This window comes from Aphelocoma coerulescens, unplaced genomic scaffold (assembly GCF_041296385.1).
Source record: "Aphelocoma coerulescens isolate FSJ_1873_10779 unplaced genomic scaffold, UR_Acoe_1.0 HiC_scaffold_39, whole genome shotgun sequence".
Taxonomy (NCBI): domain Eukaryota; kingdom Metazoa; phylum Chordata; class Aves; order Passeriformes; family Corvidae; genus Aphelocoma; species Aphelocoma coerulescens.
In genome coordinates, this window is record NW_027183733.1 from 2,260,646 (window position 1) to 2,281,666 (window position 21,021).

At 54.4% G+C, this 21,021-nt stretch overlaps 1 protein-coding gene across 1 annotated transcript in view; it reads right to left on the reverse strand.

Annotated features, from left to right (window-relative positions):
- Positions 1 to 20,062, reverse strand: part of LOC138101668 (centrosome-associated protein CEP250-like) — an 82,650-nt gene extending 62,588 nt beyond the window's left edge. Inside the window, exons 1-13 of the mRNA XM_068999442.1 lie at positions 20,048 to 20,062; positions 19,114 to 19,161; positions 18,720 to 18,967; positions 18,110 to 18,263; positions 7,729 to 7,922; positions 6,306 to 6,433; positions 5,947 to 6,116; positions 5,032 to 5,211; positions 4,288 to 4,422; positions 3,868 to 4,011; positions 3,131 to 3,411; positions 1,773 to 1,932; positions 1,018 to 1,194 (exon numbers count right to left, since the gene is read on the reverse strand). Coding sequence (XP_068855543.1) covers positions 1,018 to 1,194; positions 1,773 to 1,932; positions 3,131 to 3,411; positions 3,868 to 4,011; positions 4,288 to 4,422; positions 5,032 to 5,211; positions 5,947 to 6,116; positions 6,306 to 6,433; positions 7,729 to 7,922; positions 18,110 to 18,263; positions 18,720 to 18,967; positions 19,114 to 19,161; positions 20,048 to 20,062 — 2,034 coding nt within the window. The remainder of the gene's footprint in view (positions 1 to 1,017; positions 1,195 to 1,772; positions 1,933 to 3,130; positions 3,412 to 3,867; positions 4,012 to 4,287; positions 4,423 to 5,031; positions 5,212 to 5,946; positions 6,117 to 6,305; positions 6,434 to 7,728; positions 7,923 to 18,109; positions 18,264 to 18,719; positions 18,968 to 19,113; positions 19,162 to 20,047) is intronic.
- Between the last annotated feature and the right edge of the window lie 959 nt (positions 20,063 to 21,021).

The window sequence follows — 21,021 nt, forward strand, 5'->3', positions numbered from 1 at the left end:
AGCATGGAGGAAAACCAGCAGCCTCAGCACTAACTGGCTTTGACATGACTACGACATCTTTTCCTCCTTATTCAGAAGAATGCAGTTTGAAAAGCTCAGCTGGAAAGAGGTGCTCCTTAGAACTATTAACACAAGGGCCAAACATAGCTAGGAAATGGCCCTTCATGGCATCTGCCGTTCTCACCAGCACATCCTTCCTTTCCTTCTCCAGGCTCTCCAGTTTCCTCTGCAGAGATGCCACCTCCTGACAAAGAGTCACACCCTCTTCCTTCAGGGCAATGGCCTCTTTCTCCAGGGCAGTTTCTCGAGAGGTCTTCTGGTGTTCTGCCCTCCACATCGCTGCAGCAGGAAGGAGAAGGAGAATGAGAACAGCAAAGCAAAGGCAAACTGATGTGCATCCTGCAGGGACAACAGCACTGTCTTCTTGGCCTGCCTGTGTTTGCCAGCCCCTAAGGCCGCAAGGGCTTCCAAAGCTGACAGAAATGAAGGAAACTTCAAGGCAGAGAAAAAAGCAGGAATCCAAGGGGCAAGGTTCAGAGGAATAGGAAAGTGTCTTTCCTCTTGGGCTTGTGCAGAGTGAGCAGTCCAAGAGAGACAAAGGAGCGGGGATGCCTGTGCAGCCCTGCTCCAGAGAGGCCAATAGCCTGGGGGCTCTGGCAGGGCCTGGAGTTGGGGGGAATCGAGCTGAGGCATCCAGCTACAGCTCCTCAGCACAGACACAGCACCTGAAAGGCACCACCTGTGCACGGGATCAGCCATAGCACAGCCAGATGGCACTGCCAGCCACGGCATCTTTCTCGAGAAAAAGCTTTCACTGGCACTGGATGGAGAAATCTCCTGCTGGTTGTTCTTCCCCTCTGCCATCTCTGGGCACTTTTCCTCTGCATGGGATCAGAGAGCCCTGCTGGCAAGACGGGATGGGGCAGTGGGTGCGAGAGGAGAAGCTCTACCTTGCTCACTTTCCTCCAACTCCTGCTGCAGCTCCTGGTTGCGAGCCTTCAGATGGTCTATCTGAGCCTGCACCTCCCTCAGCTCCAGCTCCAAAGTCTTACACTGCGTGGCCATGGCCTCTGCTCTTTCCTCAGAGCTCTGGAGCCTCACATGCAGCTCAGACCCCTCAGTTTCCAGCTCCTGCTTCTCCTGAGTAGGCTGGGGAGCCGCCTTCTCGATCACTGCTTCCAGCTCGGCCGGCATCTGGAAGATGGATGCACAGAGCCTCAGGGACAGGGCTGCTCCTGAGGCAGCAGAGCAGGCAGTAGAGCAAGCAACAAAGGAGAAATGATTTCAGGCAAAAAAACATGCCCAAAACAGAAGGCACAGAGCCAAGGATTCCAGTGGAAACAAGTGTCCTGAAAATAGGGAAAGGGAGCCAATGGGCATCCTTGAGGCTGCAGCTCTGAACACCGGCTGAACTGGCTGCGCTGGAAGTGCCCTCCCCAGCCTGCCATAGCCACGTCTGTGTGCCCACATTGCTCGGTGCCCAGCACAGGCACCAACTCCATCTGGGACAACACTGCTAACAGAGGGATGGAGAAGCTCCAAAGGAGTCTGCTGCTGCTTCTCCTCCCACATTTCCTGCTGGGACCCGGGAGAGAACGGAGGAAAACATCGGCAGCAGACACCAGATCCAGCCTTGGCCTGTGGGTGCAGCAGCACCCCGGGGCAGAACACGGCAGCAGTGGATGCTGCTGGGAGGGGAAAGCAGTTGGGGCCTCCAAGCCAAAGGTGATGATGTGTGTCCCTGGAGAAGAGGACGCCAGGGCACAGATTACCTGGGTGTTGAGCTTCAGCACTTGTCCTGTGCGGTTTGCACAGAGCTGCTCGGCCTCGCGAAGAGCAGAACGAAATTGAGACACCTGATTGTTCAGTGCCTGGTTCTTTTCTTCCAGTGTTCTGAGGCACAGGTTCTTTTCCTCCAGAGACAGAAGCAGCCTAAAAGGGAAGCATGCAACTCATTACTACACGGTATCACATTTTAGGAACTCTTAGGACTCGCACCACCTCGGGGAAAACTGCTCTGTCTGATGAGGTTTGTCTAAACAACGTGGCTGTTTGTTTGTTCCCCCTGCAGTCACAGCCCAGCATGTGCCCACTCTGCTTTTATTCATGAAAGAATGGGGAGTTCCTGCCTACATGTCCTACCTTCTTCTTGAGATGGGAATGTGAATATAGACCTAACAAAGTCTTGCCATGAAGAGATTAGGGGAGAGGAAGAGTTTTCTTCTGACTACCCAGGCTCCAAGGGGGAAAGGTTTGGTCAACATGGAAGAGACATTTCCTTGCCCCATCTTGTATGTCCAGGTAGGAGGAGCAGCACCCTACAGCCAGAGGATCTCGGGGAAGTTCCCTAAGATTTACCAGCACCCATCCTACTTCCAGCTGGAGAAACAAAGGCCGATAGCAGAAGGGGCAACAGAGCCTTGGAGCACAACCTGATGGAAGATGCAGAAACCTGCAGGCAAGCAAGAGGGCCCTGCCCTTTCTTTGTCTTCTTCTCAAAAGAAGAATCCAGTGGCACTGAAGACCGGCAGGACTTGGTCAGCTGGAGGGGCCCCGCTAACCTTGGTCTTGTCTCTTGCATTCTTTGCACAGTCAGTATTGCCTGTGACTCTGGAGGCTGGCAGGGACCCTGCTTGAGCCCCCCCAGGCACCTGGGGGCATTTTCTGAGGAACGATGCAACAGAGACATTCTTGGTTCTTGGGTGCCTTTGAGGGGAATCTGGCCTAGGTCAGCAATCAGGGCCTTGAGATGGTTCTGCCAAGCAAAGGCATCAGGATGCCAGGCTGGTCCAGATCCCAAAGGCTTCAAGTTACAGGACCCAAGGCGGAGCTGCTGGATGTGTCCAGCTCCTTACACTGCAGCTTGGGCAGTGTTAGCACACCCACCTCACAACAGAACACACCCCTAGAGGGAAAGAGCTACTCCAAAAGCCTTTGTCTTCAGAAAAACTCTAACTGAAGGCTTGAAAGAAAAGAAAATGAAACACAACATCCAGACAACCAGACGCGTCTGCACGGAGAGTTCAGAACTCTGCCACATAGGAAATGCTGCCAGAGCCCCTGGCCAGTGCAAAGATGGCAAAGAGGGAATCCATTCCCACAAGGCAGAGTCCCACAGGCTTTCATTTACCTGGCTTTTTCCTTCTCTAGGGTGTTCAAGGAAGCCCAAAGTCCCGAATTTTGGCGTGCCACTTCTTCCCATTGACTCCTTTCCATCTCCAAGTTCTTCAGGTGCACTTGCAGCTCCTTGTTCTGATGTTCTGCCTCCTCCAGCATCTTCTGGAGCTGCTCAACCTGCAACAGCTTCTGCCTTGACTGCTTCTGGGCCTCCCTCACATCTTGCCGGGCTCTCTGAACAATCGTTGCCTGGGACTCTCTGGAGGCTGCCAGCTGAGATGTCAACTCTCCCACCTCCAGTCAAACAGAACAAAGCAGTCAGAGGCTACAGCCACAGCCTGTCACTGTCAGCCACAGCAGAGGCTGTGAGAAAAGGCAAAGGCCAACTTTCCATTTCTCCCTGTCCTCAGAGCACCAGATTCACAATGCATACGGACAACTTGTTTCAATCTCTACGTGGCCCACCAAGGGCACCTGAAAAAGCACCTCCCACACCAAGGCCAGCAAGAAGAGGCCAGCAGGAATCCGTGCTGATGGTTGCTGGCCAACAGCCCAGAGGACTAGCCCAGCTGTCCAGGGCAGCAGCTGAGATTCAGCAGAGCACCGAGGGTCCTTCAGAGCAGCTGCCAAGGAGCCCAGAGCACGAGGCAGCCCCAGGGACCACCCCAGCAGCTGCTGCTCTGCCATGGAAAAGCAAGAAGGGCACAGACCCCCTGCTGGATGCTGCGGTGCCACTGCTCTTTCACTCACCTGCTTTTGTAGAGCCTCCCTCTGCTCAAGGAGGAGATTCATTTCCTCTTTGATGCCTCGTAGTTCTTCCTCGTGCCTCTTCTGCGCTGCCTGGATTCCCCTCCGAGCTTTCTGCAGCTCAGCTTGCAGCTTTGCCTGGATGGTCTGGCAACAAAATGCAGAGCAACTTCCTGCGACCTGCCCTCAGGCTCAGCTTTTCCCACTTGCTCTCTCAAAATCCCATTCCTTCAGCGACTTCTTTTGGCTTCTCTACCCAGCTCTGCTTCCATTGTAAGCCTTGCTTCCTGGGCCTGAGCTCTGGAGTTTGCCAGGCTCTGTGCTGCCAGGGCCTGAAGCAGCCCTTGCCTCCTGACTCCCAGCACCTGCCTTTTGTGCCCTTGCCACTGCCCTGCACTCTGTTCCCTGCCTGCTCAGACTTACCTGCCCCTTCTCTTGCTGCTCTTTCACCTCCTGCCTGAGCTGCTGCACCTGCTGGCAGGCTTGGCTTAGCTGTCCCCGAGTTTGGAGCAGTGTCTCTGATAAAGAATTCTTCTCCTTCTGCTTTTCCAGCAGGACCTGCACAGAAGGAAAGAGCAGAGGGCTTGACACTTCCCCTGCAAACTCTGTGTGGCAAGAGGCAAAGACTGATGGGCTCACGCGCTCTCAGAGCACTCGGCTGCTGCTCCCCTGGGCCACTGTCTGCCCTGGAGGGGACACAGCTTCCCAGAGAGTGACTTAGAACACAGCCCAGGAGACATCTCTGGGTTGCTGTTCAGAAATACTCCAGGCGAGTCTTTAAAAAGATTTGTCTCTTGTCAGCGTTCCCGCTGCGCCCTCCCTGTGCCCACAAAAGAAAAGTCCTACAAACTCAGTTTGGCTATGGACACCGACCAGTACACACCAAAAGAGGACCCTTAAGAGAACAGTGAAGATCCTCCAAGGTAAGTCTTAGGAAAACAGAGCACAAGAGCAGCACAAAAATCCCAACGGAAAGCTGATGTTTCTGCCGGGCTTCCTGTGAGAGGGCTCATTCCTGGGCCCAAAGATAGCCCTCTTCACCTTTCACCTCCCCAAATTCAATGTAGAAGACATGGAGGGCATGCTCCACACAGCCCCATAGCCTGCCATCTCCCACAGCTCCAGCCTTGCAAAAAATCACACCAATTCTCCTTGCACAATCATTACCTCTCGCTTGGCATTTTCAAATCTAGTTTGTTCCTCTTGTCTTTGAGCCTGCAGGGTGGCAACTTTCTGCCTCATCTCAAACAGCACCTTCTGGTGCTCCTGCTCTCTCTCTGCCTTCTCTTTTCCCCATTGCTGCAGCATCTCCTGTATGTCTGCATGGTACCTTTCCCGCTCAATTGCCTGAGGAGGGGAGGAAAAATCTTCAAGTTGAAGTCCCCAGGCAAGCTCCTCGCTGAAAAACGTGAAGCTTCATCCCTCCCACAAACCCCAACCTGAAAAGACAACAGCACTGGCTCTCTGCTCTCCAGAAACCGTGTCCTGTCAGGGAATTTAAAAGGAGGCTCAGCAGGTGCAAGGATCCCAGAACCATGGAATCATTTCTGTTGGGAAAGACCTGCACAAGCATTGAGTCCAACCATTCAGAAAAGGAGGTGTCACCTTCTGGCACCCTGATGCCCCAGTCACAAGGACTGAAGGACCGGGGCCTGTTCCATTTGCTTCCAGCCCAAAGCTAATCCCTCTGTCCACCGTGGGAGCACAGCAAGACAGGAACCGAGTTCCCACGCCTGCAGCCAGCAGCACTGTTGGCATCTGCTCCACGCTGGCATCTGCTCCGTGGCAGGTGGGACTCGGGGAAGATCCTGCCCTGGGCCGCCACGCTTTGGGTGGGCACTGCCCAAGCTGCTCTGGAACTCGCCTTACGCCCTCACGGAAGCCGTGGCTGCATTTACTGGCCCAGCACCATCCTGTGGGTCTTCACGCGCCTCCAAGTCCGAGCCGCCGCCTCTCCTGCCCGGCCCAGCAGCGGGAGGCCTCTGGCAGAGGACTGCTGCCCTTTCACACCCTCAGGCTCTGCTGGTGCTAAACCAGCCCCCAGGGCCAGCTTGGACAATTCAGAAGCGTATTGTCACCTACCAGGTCTTGCAGGAGCTTGTTTATTTCCACCTGCTGAGCAGTTCCCTGAAGCCTGAGGCTTTTGTGACACTGCTGCTCTACCTGCAAGAGCTGTTGTGCTGTGTCTTCCTGCTCCTGCTTCCTGAGAGCTCTCTCTGCTTCCAGCTCACGTTGGAGGCACTTCACTTCTCCTGCAAACACGACCAACAGCAAGATTCAGAGTCTTTACTGCCTTTACTGACTCAGGCCCTTTCAGTGTCAGCGTAGGAGGGCCCTGCCTCCAGCGCCACCGCTCCTCAGAAGCCCTGCAGACAGAGGAGGCTTTACAGCAGCTTCTCTAGGTGGGGCGGCACCACAAACAAAGCACACGAGGTTCTCACCTTGTAGCGCCTCCTTGGCCTGTGTGACTGTGAGCACTTGAGCCTCCAGATGGTTGCTGGTGATCTCCAGCTGGGATATCTGCTGCTGAGCAGCAAACAGGCTGGATTCCAGGTTCTCCTTCGCTGACCTACAGGTTGCAAATACGGAGAGACATGAGCTGCTCGCTCCTGACACTCCCGGGCAGTTATTCCAGGACAACGTGGCTCAAGATGCCCAGGCCTGAGAATGCAAAACGGGTCGCATGGAAACTTGTACAGAGAAGGCCCATTTGTGCCATTTCAGTAGCAAAGCAGGGCCCTCTGAGGGAGTGCCCAGGCCTTCCTTATGGCCTGGCACAGCACAGACAGCCCAGCCCAACGTGACCTCAACAGCCGAACCTTCAGCTGCTCTTCCTGACCTATGACCCTGGCTAGCTGTGCCCACACAGGCTGGGCCAAGGAGCAAAAGCCCAGCCTCTGCTCACAGCCCTTCTCTCATCAGCACTTCCAAGCTGCTCTGCAGGGGGACAGAACAGACTCTCGTCCTGGCTCACTCCTGACTTGTTAACTCTCTTCATCATGGACATAAAGGTACATAATTTTCCAGACACTCTGTATTTAAGAGACTTCAGAACTACTTTGCATGATACAGTAAAATCTCATGGTCATGGCAGCACTTGTAAAAATTCAGAACACCATGTTGTCTGAACAACAACTACCTGAATGCAGAGACTGCAGTTTAAGCTCCTGCACGGTCAAGGAATAGACTTGCCACCTTTCTTTTAGTGTTGCCAGCTAAGCAGGCAGTAGCCCAAGTCTTGTCCTTCTTTGGAGAGTGAGAGGGACCATCCAAAAGGACCTTGGCAGGTTTGACAGGTGGGTGCCCATCAACACAGCAAGAATCCCCAGGGGCTGTCAACAATTCCAAAGAGGTTTCCCTGCTGCTCTCTAAGCAGCTCTAGGTCCTGCCTCACACTTCTCAAGAGTGTGCTTGGAAGCAGAAGGCCCTCAGCATTTTCAGCAGGAGCCTCTGGCTTCCCCCTGAATGGCAGCATGCTACTGCCAACATCCCAAGGTCAGAGCCTGGAGTTCTGAAGATGAAGCTTCAGTTCTGAAGATCAGGATTGTGTCAAGCTACTTAGGAAGGAAAGAGGGATGTTCAATGCCCAGCACAAGGAACTAAACCCAAGAGAAACTTGAGGTTTCACTCAACAGCTGCATGGTTTAAGTACTACTCAATTCAGGGCCGGGTGGCTTGCTTTTGACTTCCCACACGAGTGTGCTTGGCGGCACAAACAGGAGCCCAAGGCTCACAACAGCTTTGCTGGCTTTAGATGTCAGAAAAATAACCTTCACATTGTGGCATATTTCTTTTTCTTGAGACTTCCATTTTCTGTCCATGCAAGGTAAAAGCATCCGGAAAGGGTCTCCTCCCTGCCTTTACCTGGTCTCTGCCAGCTGCTTGGAAAGGTCTTGTTGGTGACGCTCCATGGCTGCCAGTCGGCCCTCAAGGGCAGCCTTCTCCCGGCCCAGCAGCTCCTTCTCTCTGCACACCTGGGCCAGTGCGTGCCCTTGGCCAGAGGGCTCCTGGTGCAGCTGCTCCAGAGCCCTGCTCAATGACTCTTGCTCCTGGGAAACCTGGAAGCAGGACAAGGTACAGCTCGAGCCCTTCCTCAGGAGCCCTGTGCAGAGCCAGCCAGTGCCACCTCGCAGGCAGCCAGAGGACAGGGAGCTCCCATGCTCTGGGCTCAAAGTTTCACAGCATCTGCCCTCTGCAGCTCCGATACCCTGGGCTGCCAAAAGCCTCTGGCACTGTTACCTTGGAAGTGCTGTGTCAGGCCCTGCTGGCTTGCCTGGCACCAGATTGCTCCTTCCCAACAAACATCCCTGCCCCAAATTCTGTGTTGTCACCCAAAAATACTGCATCTTCCACAACTGCCAATACACTTGACTCTAAGCACCAGCAGTGCAGCTGCTGTTCAGCCCTCGCTACAGAACTCTGCTCACTTCAGTCCATCACTGCTCACCCCCACGTGTTGCCTCCCCTTGCCTGGGCAAGGGAGAAGCAGATCCCCATGCCCGGCTTTTGGCCTGGAGCTGATCTGAACAGCAAGCTCCTGCACAGCCAGCCCAGGGACAGGGAGCAAACTCTCCTTCTCCCAAACTTCAGAGCATTCCACATGGGAGCAGAGCACAATGTGGGCAACGAAGCCCACGGGGAGAATGAGCCTTCAAGCACTGCTGAGGCCACGAAACTCCTCCAACTCTTCTTTCCTGACACCACGGGCTTGTGGCTGCTGGGCTGGCTGGCAGCAGAGAGCCAGCTGCTCCCACCTCCTGCTGGCTCTGCAGCGGGTGCAGCCACAGCAGCTCCAGCACGGTGCCCTCTGTCTGCTCTGGAGCAGAGGAGCTGCCAGCCCTGGGAGCAGCGCTCAGGGCTTGCCTGGCTTGGGGAAAACAGCTCAGCTCACAGCTGCTACTCTGCTTTCTGAGGGACATGTGCCTTGCCAAGGGTTGTGTTCCTCCCACCAAGGAAGATGATGTTCTCACCTGTCCAGAAGTCGACCTGCTGTGCTGGGAAGACGGGGGAGCATCCACTCTAATGGTATCCGAGAGGTAAACATTCCCAAAGATTCTCTGGACACTCCTCCCTTCAGGTTCCACCTGCAGGTTGGATGGGAGAAAGGGTCACAGAAACCTGTCAGCAAACATGGGGCAAAAGGACCTCTGGACATCAAGGCAAGGAGATCTCTGCTCACAGACCCTCAATTGCACCAGACAGCACTGGGGGCAAAGAGCTCTCGCTGGGGGCTGTGCAGGAGAGGCCAGTGTGTGTCCGGGGACACGGGGCCAGGGAGGGAGGCAGCGGAGTGAAGGTGCCTTTGTGAAAGCCATGGGCTGCCACAACAGAGAGAACAAACAAAGTGGTGTGCCCACAGCAGGGACAGGGAGAGGCAAGGAAACAAGCAGAGGACTCCAAAGCACTGCCTGGGCACACGAGTCATGATCCAGAGGAGCCTGAGGCTCTGCAGAGGCAGTGAAAGCCCACTTTACCTCAAAAGTTCTCCTGAGCTCACGCTTCTCTGGCTTGTCTTTTGCTGCTGCTGCAACCTGGTCCCGCACACATTCCACACCCCTCCTGGAGTGCTCAGACAGCCGCTTGCCCTCTGCTCCAACAGCCTGCTGGGTATTCAGAGAGGAGATGATTCCCTTATTTCAAACACCACAAGAGCTGTCCCTCAGAAATCTCCATCTCGGGAAGCATCCTCGAAGCTCCAGCAGTGCAGCTGCTCTTCAGCCCTCGCTACAGAACTCTGCTCACTTCAGTCCATCACTCTGCTCACCTGCTCCATTCCTTTCCACACCAAATCCAACCCACACATGTTGCCTCCCCTTGCCTGGGCACGGGAGAAGCAATTCCCCATGCCCAGCTTTTGGCCTGGAGCTGATTTGAACAGCAGCTCCAGAGCTGCCTCAGTCATTCCAGGCATGCCAGCAAACAATCTGGCAGCCAATGGTCTCTGGCTGGAGCCAGGCAGACACACAAGGCTGCCTGCTGCAGCCCGGGCTGCTTTGCCCAAGCAGGCCTAGACTGACAGGGATTTAGAATCCCACCTCTTCATGGGAAACTTCATTGGAATCTTTGAGAGACGTTGCAGTGGACTGAAGATCAGTGCCAGTGCCTACCTGGAGACAAAGCCTTTCCTTCAAGATGTCCAGGTCTTTCTTCAGAGCCCCTTTGGAAATTTCACTCTTGGTCAGTGCAACACTCAGGACTTGAGCGGTCTCTTGCCATTCCTTCAAAGCAGCAGCCCCATGCTCCAACTGTTCCTGCTTGGCTTCCCTCTCCACTTCCAGTTGTTGGGTGTTTTCCTTGACACTTCGCATCTCCGGTGTTTTCATTTCATTCTTCTTTTTCAGATCCCTCATCTGCTCCTCGTACAATTCCCGTTCATGCTGCCAAAACAGGGAGGTCACTCATTCCCTCTCTCAGTTTGCTTTTCATACCAGATCGGGACTCCTGCCACAGGCAGGCAAAGGCTGCCCCTCTCTCTCTGCCTCTCGGGATGCCTCAGACCTTTGCTGGGACCGCCCTTGACGCTGAGTCTTTCCCAGCTCACTCAGCCCATCCCAGCTCCCTTTCTGCCCTTCCCCGACCTCTTGCAGCTCCACTCGAGTGTTCCTTTGGGGAGCAGCTGCCAGAACTGCAGCCAGGATTCCAAGTCCACGCTAAGCAGGATTTAGGCGGTGCCATGAGGATGTGCTCTCCAGCAGGGAGAAAGGGAAGAGCAGACACCCCCAACATTTCATTCCCTGCAGCTGGGGTGACAGGAGTGGTTTTTGAGCTCTCCTGTGTAGAGTTTCCATGGCACCATCCCCGAGAGCCCCACTGCCCTCTCTTGGAGCAGCAATGGCCACATCAGTCTGTCATTCTCTGCTGCCACTCAGGACGAGTTCTCCCCTTGCAGGCACACGTCCTTATCTGCATCAGCACTTTGCTTTTCTCTCTTTTCTCCCCACTGGCTGCTCTCTGATGGCCAAGGCCAAACACCTTTCTATTAACAGCAAACTTGGCCTTCTCACCTCTCGTTCCAGGTCCAGGTATTTGAAATCTGGACGTGGGTTTGGACACGAGGAATTGCCCAGACCATGCAATGTCCATAGAGACAGTGTGGACATTGAGAACTAGAGGGCACAAAACTCCAGCATGGAGGAAAACCAGCAGCCTCAGCACTAACTGGCTTTGACATGACTACGACATCTTTTCCTCCTTATTCAGAAGAATGCAGTTTGAAAAGCTCAGCTGGAAAGAGGTGCTCCTTAGAACTATTAACACAAGGGCCAAACATAGCTAGGAAATGGCCCTTCATGGCATCTGCCGTTCTCACCAGCACATCCTTCCTTTCCTTCTCCAGGCTCTCCAGTTTCCTCTGCAGAGATGCCACCTCCTGACAAAGAGTCACACCCTCTTCCTTCAGGGCAATGGCCTCTTTCTCCAGGGCAGTTTCTCGAGAGGTCTTCTGGTGTTCTGCCCTCCACATCGCTGCAGCAGGAAGGAGAAGGAGAATGAGAACAGCAAAGCAAAGGCAAACTGATGTGCATCCTGCAGGGACAACAGCACTGTCTTCTTGGCCTGCCTGTGTTTGCCAGCCCCTAAGGCCGCAAGGGCTTCCAAAGCTGACAGAAATGAAGGAGAAAAAAGCAGGACTCCAAGGGGCAAGGTTCAGAGGAATAGGAAAGTGTCTTTCCTCTTGGGCTTGTGCAGAGTGAGCAGTCCAAGAGAGACAAAGGAGCGGGGATGCCTGTGCAGCCCTGCTCCAGAGAGGCCAATAGCCTGGGGGCTCTGGCAGGGCCTGGAGTTGGGGGGAATCGAGCTGAGGCATCCAGCTACAGCTCCTCAGCACAGACACAGCACCTGAAAGGCACCACCTGTGCACGGGATCAGCCATAGCACAGCCAGATGGCACTGCCAGCCACGGCATCTTCCTCGAGAAAAAGCTTTCACTGGCACTGGATGGAGAAATCTCCTGCTGGTTGTTCTTCCCCTCTGCCATCTCTGGGCACTGCCCTTTTCCTCTGTGTGGCATCAGAGATCCCTGCTGGGACAGGATGGGGCAGCGGGTGGGAGAGGTGAAGCTGTACCTGCTTGAATTTCTTCCAACTGTTTCAGCAGCTCCTGATTGCTGGCTCTGAGATTGTCCCTCTCAGCCTGCCCCATGCCCAGCTCCAGCTCCAAGGCCTGTATCTTCTTCCTTGCATCATTCTGGAAGAGGCAAGAGGAACAGAATCACCTGTCAGTGCCACTGCTGGCAGGAGACAAAGGGCTACAAACACTAAAGCAGAAATAGCCCAGGTGGGAGAGGGCAGCTGGACCGTACTGGTAGATGTGATCGTGATCCTCCTTCCTCCCCATGCTAGTGAGACAACCCCCCTACAAGAACTTCTACCCATCCTGGCCTTGGCACTCTGCTTGTCCAGCAGCCCAGCAGCAGGACAGGATTTCTGGGTGCATATTACCAGATCTTTCTGGGAATGCTCCAGGTGCTGCTGCAGGTCTTGCAGAGCTGCTGACACTCTGTCCACTGTGAGCTCTGCGGGGACATCCCCATCCTGAGAAGCACTTAGGCCCAAGACATGACCCTTTTCTGAAAAGAGAAGACATTCTCTTTCAAGATTTAATCCAACAGTCTCCAACAAACAAGGCCTCTTTCTACCTAGGAGGAGGTGCCTTTGTCATTGTCCTAGAGCTCGCCTTGCAGCAGGATGTGTGTCACAGGCTGACGTTATTTTGATGACCACTAATGTCAGCACTGCCCCAAAGACAACTGCATGGGCCCTGTGGCTTGACAGGACTTGGGCCCTTCTCCCTTCTGACTCTAATCACTTCTCTACAAACAAACATGGACTTGTGTCTCTGCAGGGAGACAAGACTTCCCAAGGCCTGAGTCAGCCTGAACTGACAGGGTGAGTGTGTCATACCAGGATGACCAGGAACCACCCCCTCGCTCCACCTGCTCTCCCAGCCTCCCACACTTGCCTGAGCTCCAGGTGACCAAGTCTCTGCTATCCCTGATCACGTGGTGGAGAACCAGGAGCAGTTTGTCCAGCTGGGATTGAGTTTCCTGGTGAGCACCACTGGCCTGCTGACACTTTGTGGCCAAGGCCTCTGCTCTGTTCTCAGAGCTCTGGAGCTTCCTACGCAGCTCAGACACCTCAGCCTCCAGCACCTGCACAGAGTCCCTCAAGCTCCGTTCTCCTGCTCGGGACTCCTCCAGCTCCTGCAGCAGCTGCTTCTCTCGAGTTGCCTGGGTAGCCTCCATCTCCAGCACTGCCTTCTGCAGGGCCCGCATCTGGAAGATGGATGCACAGAGCCTCAGGGACAGGGCTGCTCCTGAGGCAGCAGAGCAGGCAGTAGAGCAAGCAACAAAGGAGAAATGACTTCAGGCAAAAAAACATGCCCAAAACAGAAGGCACAGAGCCAAGGATTCCAATGGAAACAAGTGTCCTGAAAATAGGGAAAGGGAGCCAATGGGCATCCTTGAGGCTGCAGCTCTGAACACCGGCTGAACTGGCTGCGCTGGAAGTGCCCTCCCCAGCCTGCCATAGCCACGTCTGTGTGCCCACATTGCTCGGTGCCCAGCACAGGCACCAACTCCATCTGGGACAACACTGCTAACAGAGGGATGGAGGAGCTCCAAAGGAGTCTGCTGCTGCTTCTCCTCCCACATTTCCTGCTGGGACCCGAGAGAGAACGGAGGAAAACATCGGCAGCAGACACCAGATCCAGCCTTGGCCTGTGGGTGCAGCAGCACCCCGGGGCAGAACACGGCAGCAGTGGATGCTGCTGGGAGGAGAAAGCAGTTGGGGCCTCCAAGCCAAAGGTGATGATGTGTGTCCCTGGAGAAGAGGACGCCAGGGCACAGATTACCTGGGCGTTGAGCTTCAGCACTTGTCCTGTGCGGTTTGCACAGAGCTGCTCGGCCTCGCGAAGAGCAGAACGAAATTGAGACACCTGATTGTTCAGTGCCTGGTTCTTTTCTTCCAGTGTTCTGAGGCACAGGTTCTTTTCCTCCAGAGACAGAAGCAGCCTAAAAGGGAAGCATGCAACTCATTACTACACGGTATCACATTTTAGGAACTCTTAGGACTCGCACCACCTCGGGGAAAACTGCTCTGTCTGATGAGGTTTGTCTAAACAACGTGGCTGTTTGTTTGTTCCCCCTGCAGTCACAGCCCAGCATGTGCCCACTCTGCTTTTATTCATGAAAGAATGGGGAGTTCCTGCCTACATGTCCTACCTTCTTCTTGAGATGGGAATGTGAATATAGACCTAACAAAGTCTTGCCATGAAGAGATTAGGGGAGAGGAAGAGTTTTCTTCTGACTACCCAGGCTCCAAGGGGGAAAGGTTTGGTCAACATGGAAGAGACATTTCCTTGCCCCATCTTGTATGTCCAGGTAGGAGGAGCAGCACCCTACAGCCAGAGGATCTCGGGGAAGTTCCCTAAGATTTACCAGCACCCATCCTACTTCCAGCTGGAGAAACAAAGGCCGATAGCAGAAGTGGCAACAGAGCCTTGGAGCACAACCTGATGGAAGATGCAGAAACCTGCAGGCAAGCAAGAGGGCCCTGCCCTTTCTTTGTCTTCTTCTCAAAAGAAGAATCCAGTGGCACTGAAGACCGGCAGGACTTGGTCAGCTGGAGGGGCCCCGCTAACCTTGGTCTTGTCTCTTGCATTCTTTGCACAGTCAGTATTGCCTGTGACTCTGGAGGCTGGCAGGGACCCTGCTTGAGCCCCCCCAGGCACCTGGGGGCATTTTCTGAGGAACGATGCAACAGAGACATTCTTGGTTCTTGGGTGCCTTTGAGGGGAATCTGGCCTAGGTCAGCAATCAGGGCCTTGAGATGGTTCTGCCAAGCAAAGGCATCAGGATGCCAGGCTGCTCCAGATCCCAAAGGCTTCAAGTTACAGGACCCAAGGCGGAGCTGCTGGATGTGTCCAGCTCCTTACACTGCAGCTTGGGCAGTGTTAGCACACCCACCTCACAACAGAACACACCCCTAGAGGGAAAGAGCTACTCCAAAAGCCTTTGTCTTCAGAAAAACTCTAACTGAAGGCTTGAAAGAAAAGAAAATGAAACACAACATCCAGACAACCAGACGCGTCTGCACGGAGAGTTCAGAACTCTGCCACATAGGAAATGCTGCCAGAGCCCCTGGCCAGTGCAAAGATGGCAAAGAGGGAATCCATTCCCACAAGGCAGAGTCCCACAGGCTTTCATTTACCTGGCTTTTTCCTTCTCTAGGGTGTTCAAGGAAGCCCAAAGTCCCGAATTTTGGCGTGCCACTTCTTCCCATTGACTCCTTTCCATCTCCAAGTTCTTCAGGTGCACTTGCAGCTCCTTGTTCTGATGTTCTGCCTCCTCCAGCATCTTCTGGAGCTGCTCAACCTGCAACAGCTTCTGCCTTGACTGCTTCTGGGCCTCCCTCACATCTTGCCGGGCTCTCTGAACAATCGTTGCCTGGGACTCTCTGGAGGCTGCCAGCTGAGATGTCAACTCTCCCACCTCCAGTCAAACAGAACAAAGCAGTCAGAGGCTACAGCCACAGCCTGTCACTGTCAGCCACAGCAGAGGCTGTGAGAAAAGGCAAAGGCCAACTTTCCATTTCTCCCTGTCCTCAGAGCACCAGATTCACAATGCATACGGACAACTTGTTTCAATCTCTACGTGGCCCACCAAGGGCACCTGAAAAAGCACCTCCCACACCAAGGCCAGCAAGAAGAGGCCAGCAGGAATCCGTGCTGATGGTTGCTGGCCAACAGCCCAGAGGACTAGTCCAGCTGTCCAGGGCAGCAGCTGAGATTCAGCAGAGCACCGAGGGTCCTTCAGAGCAGCTGCCAAGGAGCCCAGAGCACGAGGCAGCCCCAGGGACCACCCCAGCAGCTGCTGCTCTGCCATGGAAAAGCAAGAAGGGCACAGACCCCCTGCTGGATGCTGCGGTGCCACTGCTCTTTCACTCACCTGCTTTTGTAGAGCCTCCCTCTGCTCAAGGAGGAGATTCATTTCCTCTTTGATGCCTCGTAATTCTTCCTTGTGCCTCTTCTGCGCTGCCTGGATCTCCCCCCGAGCTTCCTGCAGCTCAGCTTGCAGCTTTGCCTGGATGGTCTGGCAACAAAATGCAGAGCAACTTCCTGCGACCTGCCCTCAGGCTCAGCTTTTCCCACTTGCTCTCTCAAAATCCCATTCCTTCAGCGACTTCTTTTGGCTTCTCTACCCAGCTCTGCTTCCATTGCAAGCCTTGCTTCCCGGGCCTGAGCTCTGGAGCTTGCCAGGCTCTGTGCTGCCAGGGCCTGAAGCAGCCCTTGCCTCCTGACTCCCAGCACCTGCCTTTTGTGCCCTTGCCACTGCCCTGCACTCTGTTCCCTGCCTGCTCAGACTTACCTGCCCCTTCTCTTGCTGCTCTTTCACCTCCTGCCTGAGCTGCTGCACCTGCTGGCAGGCTTGGCTTAGCTGTCCCCGAGTTTGGAGCAGTGTCTCTGATAAAGAATTCTTCTCCTTCTGCTTTTCCAGCAGGACCTGCACAGAAGGAAAGAGCAGAGGGCTTGACACTTCCCCTGCAAACTCTGTGTGGCAAGAGGCAAAGACTGATGGGCTCACGCGCTCTCAGAGCACTCGGCTGCTGCTCCCCTGGGCCACTGTCTGCCCTGGGGGGGACACAGCTTCCCAGAGAGTGACTTAGAACACAGCCCAGGAGACATCTCTGGGTTGCTGTTCAGAAATACTCCAGGCGAGTCTTTAAAAAGATTTGTCTCTTGTCAGCGTTCCCGCTGCGCCCTCCCTGTGCCCACAAAAGAAAAGTCCTACAAACTCAGTTTGGCTATGGACACCGACCAGTACACACCAAAAGAGGACCCTTAAGAGAACAGTGAAGATCCTCCGAGGTAAGTCTTAGGAAAACAGAGCACAAGAGCAGCACAAAAATCCCAACGGAAAGCTGATGTTTCTGCCGGGCTTCCTGTGAGAGGGCTCATTCCTGGGCCCAAAGATAGCCCTGTTCACCTTTCACCTCCCCAAATTCAATGTAGAAGGCATGGAGGGCATGCTCCACACAGCCCCATAGCCTGTCATCTCCCACAGCTCCAGCCTTGCAAAAAATCACACCAGTTCTCCTTTCACACTCCCTTACCAACAAAATGTCTATCAGGATCTATTCCTGTGCTGGACATTTTCAGGATGGTTGAGGAAAGCAATTTTGCTTGCTGAAGCAAGTGAAAATTCACAGGGTTTCTCCTTCTCGGACAAAACCCACATCAAAGTGTCCCCTCCTCCAGTGTGCAAAGCAGCTCTCTGCAACGAGGGCATGCCTGGCAGGGAAACGGCTCTTGTGGTGAGCAGTCCTTTAGTGACTGATGGCAGTCTGGCTGATGTGGCCAAAGCAGACTCTCTTTGTGCAGCAGTTCACACCGACAATACCATTTACTTGTCTTACACAAAGAAGGTGTCTCATGGCCCTTGCTGGTATTCAAGCCTGAAGACTACACTGTGGTTTTGAGCTTTTCTCTTCAAAAGCAAAACCTCTGCTGGGTATTTGCCAAACCTACCACATACTCCAGAACTGAGACTGTCTGACAGAGACCATCAGAAACAAACCCTTCTCTCACAGCTCTCCTGTAACACCCAATCCAAACCTCCCCCGGCACACTTGGGGCCGTTTCCTCTTGTCCTGTCCCTTGTTCCCTGGGAGCAAAGACCAACCCTCACCTGGCTGCACCTTCCTGTCACAGGGAGTTGGAGAGAGCGAGAAGGTGTCCCCTGAGCCTCCTTTTCTCCAGGCTCAGCCCCCCCAGCTCCCTCAGCCACTCCTTGTCACACCTGTGCTCCAGACCCTTCCCCAGCTCCGTTCCCTCTTTTAGAGGCTCTGGGGCTGCCCAAAGGAACAAATTTTGCAGAAGCATGTAACCCTTTGCTGATGAACATGCATATGCCTGGCTAATAAATGCATGTGCCATCTTGAGCCAGGTGTGCACAGCAGTGTCCCTCTCTTCTACTGCCAGAAACAGCATCTGGCCTGATCTGGCTGGCACAACTCCCACTCCCACAGGTGCTGCCTAGGAATAAGGTGTCCAGAGCCACGGTAACATCATGCCCCTCTTGCTCCAGCAGCTCCCTCTGAAGCTGCAATTCCTCCAGTGCCTGCCTGTTGACTTCCAGCTCCCTCTGCAGTGATGGGTCTTCTCCCTCGAGTGCAGCCAAGTCCTCCACTGTACAAGAAGGGGCAAGACAAGTTTTCAACGGAAAACCAGCCTCATTTCCAAAACCAACCTCCATCCTGTGCTGCTGCTCCGCCTTTTCCGCCTGGGCTGACGCTTCCTTCAGCTGCTTGCTGTTCTTCTGGCGCAGACTCAAGGCTCCTGGCTCCGGGATTCCAGTGCATTGCTGCAGCTTTTCCTTGGACTTCTCAAGGTTTTCACAGTCACTGCAGAGACAAGGCTCAGTCAGAAGAAGGAAGAGGCCTGAAGAGCCATCGATCCCATTTTCAGCCCTCCACAATGGAGCTGGGGGCAGTGGGCTAAGGAAGACCTTGCTCTTTCCCTCCCAAGGAAATCCTCCAGAGGCAAAGGGAAAGGAAGGCAGGATTTTGCCTTCCTTCAGTGAGAAGCAGTGGCTGGACAGGGGCTCTCAAAGAACAGAATTCAGGGAAGCAGCACGGTGAGAGGAAGGAGTCTTCTATTCCAACATCGCTGTGCATCTCCCAGGCAGCCTTGGGAGTCACAGTAGAGCATGAAAAGCCCTGACAGGACGATGCTCAAGAGCCACACTGAGGCCTACACATGGTAGGGCAGGTGAGTTCTTTGCCCAGAACACCTCTGAACTCCCAGACCTGGACGCAGATTGCCTCTGGAACGCAGGAGGAGGAGGAAGAAACACTCACCTTCTGATTTCTTCCATCACAGAGTCTATGTGCTCCCGGTGGCTACTGAGCCTCTTGCATCGCTCCTCCATTTTCTCAAAACATCGCTGTAAGCGCCCACAATTCTCTGTGGCTTCCCAAACCAATTCCAAGGGATGCTGTGCATCAGTGGATGTCAGAGTTGAGAGGCTGTTCCTGGAGGCTGCATGCTGGGAACGGTCAGCGCCGGTGATGGAACTGGCCATGCTGTCACTGCCGTCTAACAGCACCTGAAAGCCCACATCCAGCTGTTAGTCAGGTACTCTGTTCCTATTCCAAAGTACCACTGAGATGCCTCTTCTGATTCCACAAGAACCAGTGTCCATTTGTGGAGGACCAGTTTCAAATCCGAGCCAGCTCAGCACAGTTTACTCACCTCAGGGGCTCTGGAGAAACGTCCCTGGTGAGAAAGGCCTCGAGCTCCCTGGAAGAGCACAGGGAAGAGCACACTCAGACTGCATGGCTGCCCCTGAGGCAGTCGCCTCTAAATGCTTCCCAGCCTGGAATTCCAGCTCAGCTCCTTCCTCCCCTCCTTGGGAATATTTTCAGCCCAGTAGGTTGACAGCAGCACAAACAAACATGCTGGAAGGTGTCTCATCACTTCTTAGAACACCACAAGGGGAATTGCCCAGAGCCCCATCCAACCTGGTCTTGAACACTGCCAGGGATCCAGGGGCAGCCACAGCTTCTGTGGGCAACCTGTGCCAGGGCCTCAGCAGCCTCACAGGGAAGAATTCCCTCCCAATATCCCATTAGACCCTGTCCTTTCCCTGCAGGCCCCTGGCTTAAGACTCTCTCCAGCTCTCTTCCAGCCCCTTCATGCATTGGAAGGTCACCCTGGAACCTTCTCCAGGCTGGACAACCCCAACTCTTGCATCCTTTTCCCTTGGCACAGGTGCTCCAGCCCTTGGAGCATCTTCCTATCATCCTCGTGGCCTCCTCTGCACCACTGGGGATCATCTTGGAGATGTCTGGGAGAAACCCATTCTTGTCTCTGGGAAGCGCTCAGGCTGCGCTGTGAATTGGGCTGAGGGGAAGGCAGTGAAAGCTGCTCCCTTGTTTGTGCCCACACCCTCCAGTGGGACAAGGACGGAGGAGGAGATGTGGGTGTGCTCTGGGATGGCCAGGAGCCCCCCCATTCCCTCCCAGGCCTGTCCCCATGGCCAGCACCAAAGCTGCTGCTAGCTCTGGAACAGCCAACTGTTAATCCCTTGCTATTCCCAAAGGGAACTGTTCCCAGTGGCACAGCCCAGGCCCACCCAGGCCCCTGCTGGGCTTGGCACAAAGAGGGCAGCAGCTCTCTCACTCACCCGCCGGGTCTCCATCTGCCCCTTGGCACGAGCAGTGACCAAATGTCAGTGTCCAAAGGCCGTTGGCCTTTGCAGGGTCTAAACCCCAATCTCCAAAGGCCGTTGGCCTTTGCAGGGTCTAAACCCCAATCTCCAAAGGCTTTTGGCCTTTGCAGGGTCTAAACCCCAATCTCCAAAGGTTGTTTGACTTCGCAGGGTCTAAACCCCAATGTCCAAAGGCCGTTGGCCTTTGCAGGGTCTAAACCCCAATGTCCAAAGGCCGTTGGCCTTTGTAGGGTCAAACCCCAATCTCCAAAGGTTGTTTGACTTCGCAGGGTCTAAACCCCAATGTCCAAAGGCCGTTGGCCTTTGCAGGGTCAAACCCCAATATCCAAGGGTCGTTGGCCTTTGCAGGGTCAAGAGCACAAGATCAAAGTGCTGTTGGCAGTTGCAAGGTCAAAGCCCCAATGTTCAGGAGCTGTTGACAGTTGCCAGGGCGAAAACCCCAACATTCCATGGGCTGTTGATGGTTGCCAGGCTCCAAACCCCAACATTCCATGGGCTGTTGATGGTTGCCAGGCTGCAAACCCCAACATTCCAGGGGCTGTTGGAGAGGCCCTCCCCTGGCTCTCCACCCATCCCAGCTCACTGCTGCCCGGCACCTGCACCAGCACCCCCACATCCCCACAGCCCAGCTGGGCAGCTGGGCAGGGACCTGGCTCATAACATGAGTTCAAAGTTGCTGGCCCAGACAGCATCAGTTTTAAGGCTCAGCATTCCTGAGACCCGCATGCTCTTTAGGGATGCGCTTAGTTCCTGAGTCACAGGAATTTGTCTGTCTCCCCTGACAAAGGGGAGGTGTAAGAAAAAGCCTCAAAAGGTTCTTGGTGCTTACAAATATTCATGGAAAGTAAAGCTCTGCATCTAGAACAGCCACATGAGGAGGAAAAATGGTGTTTCAGGGTCTTTTCAAATTCCTACAGAGAAATGCCAGG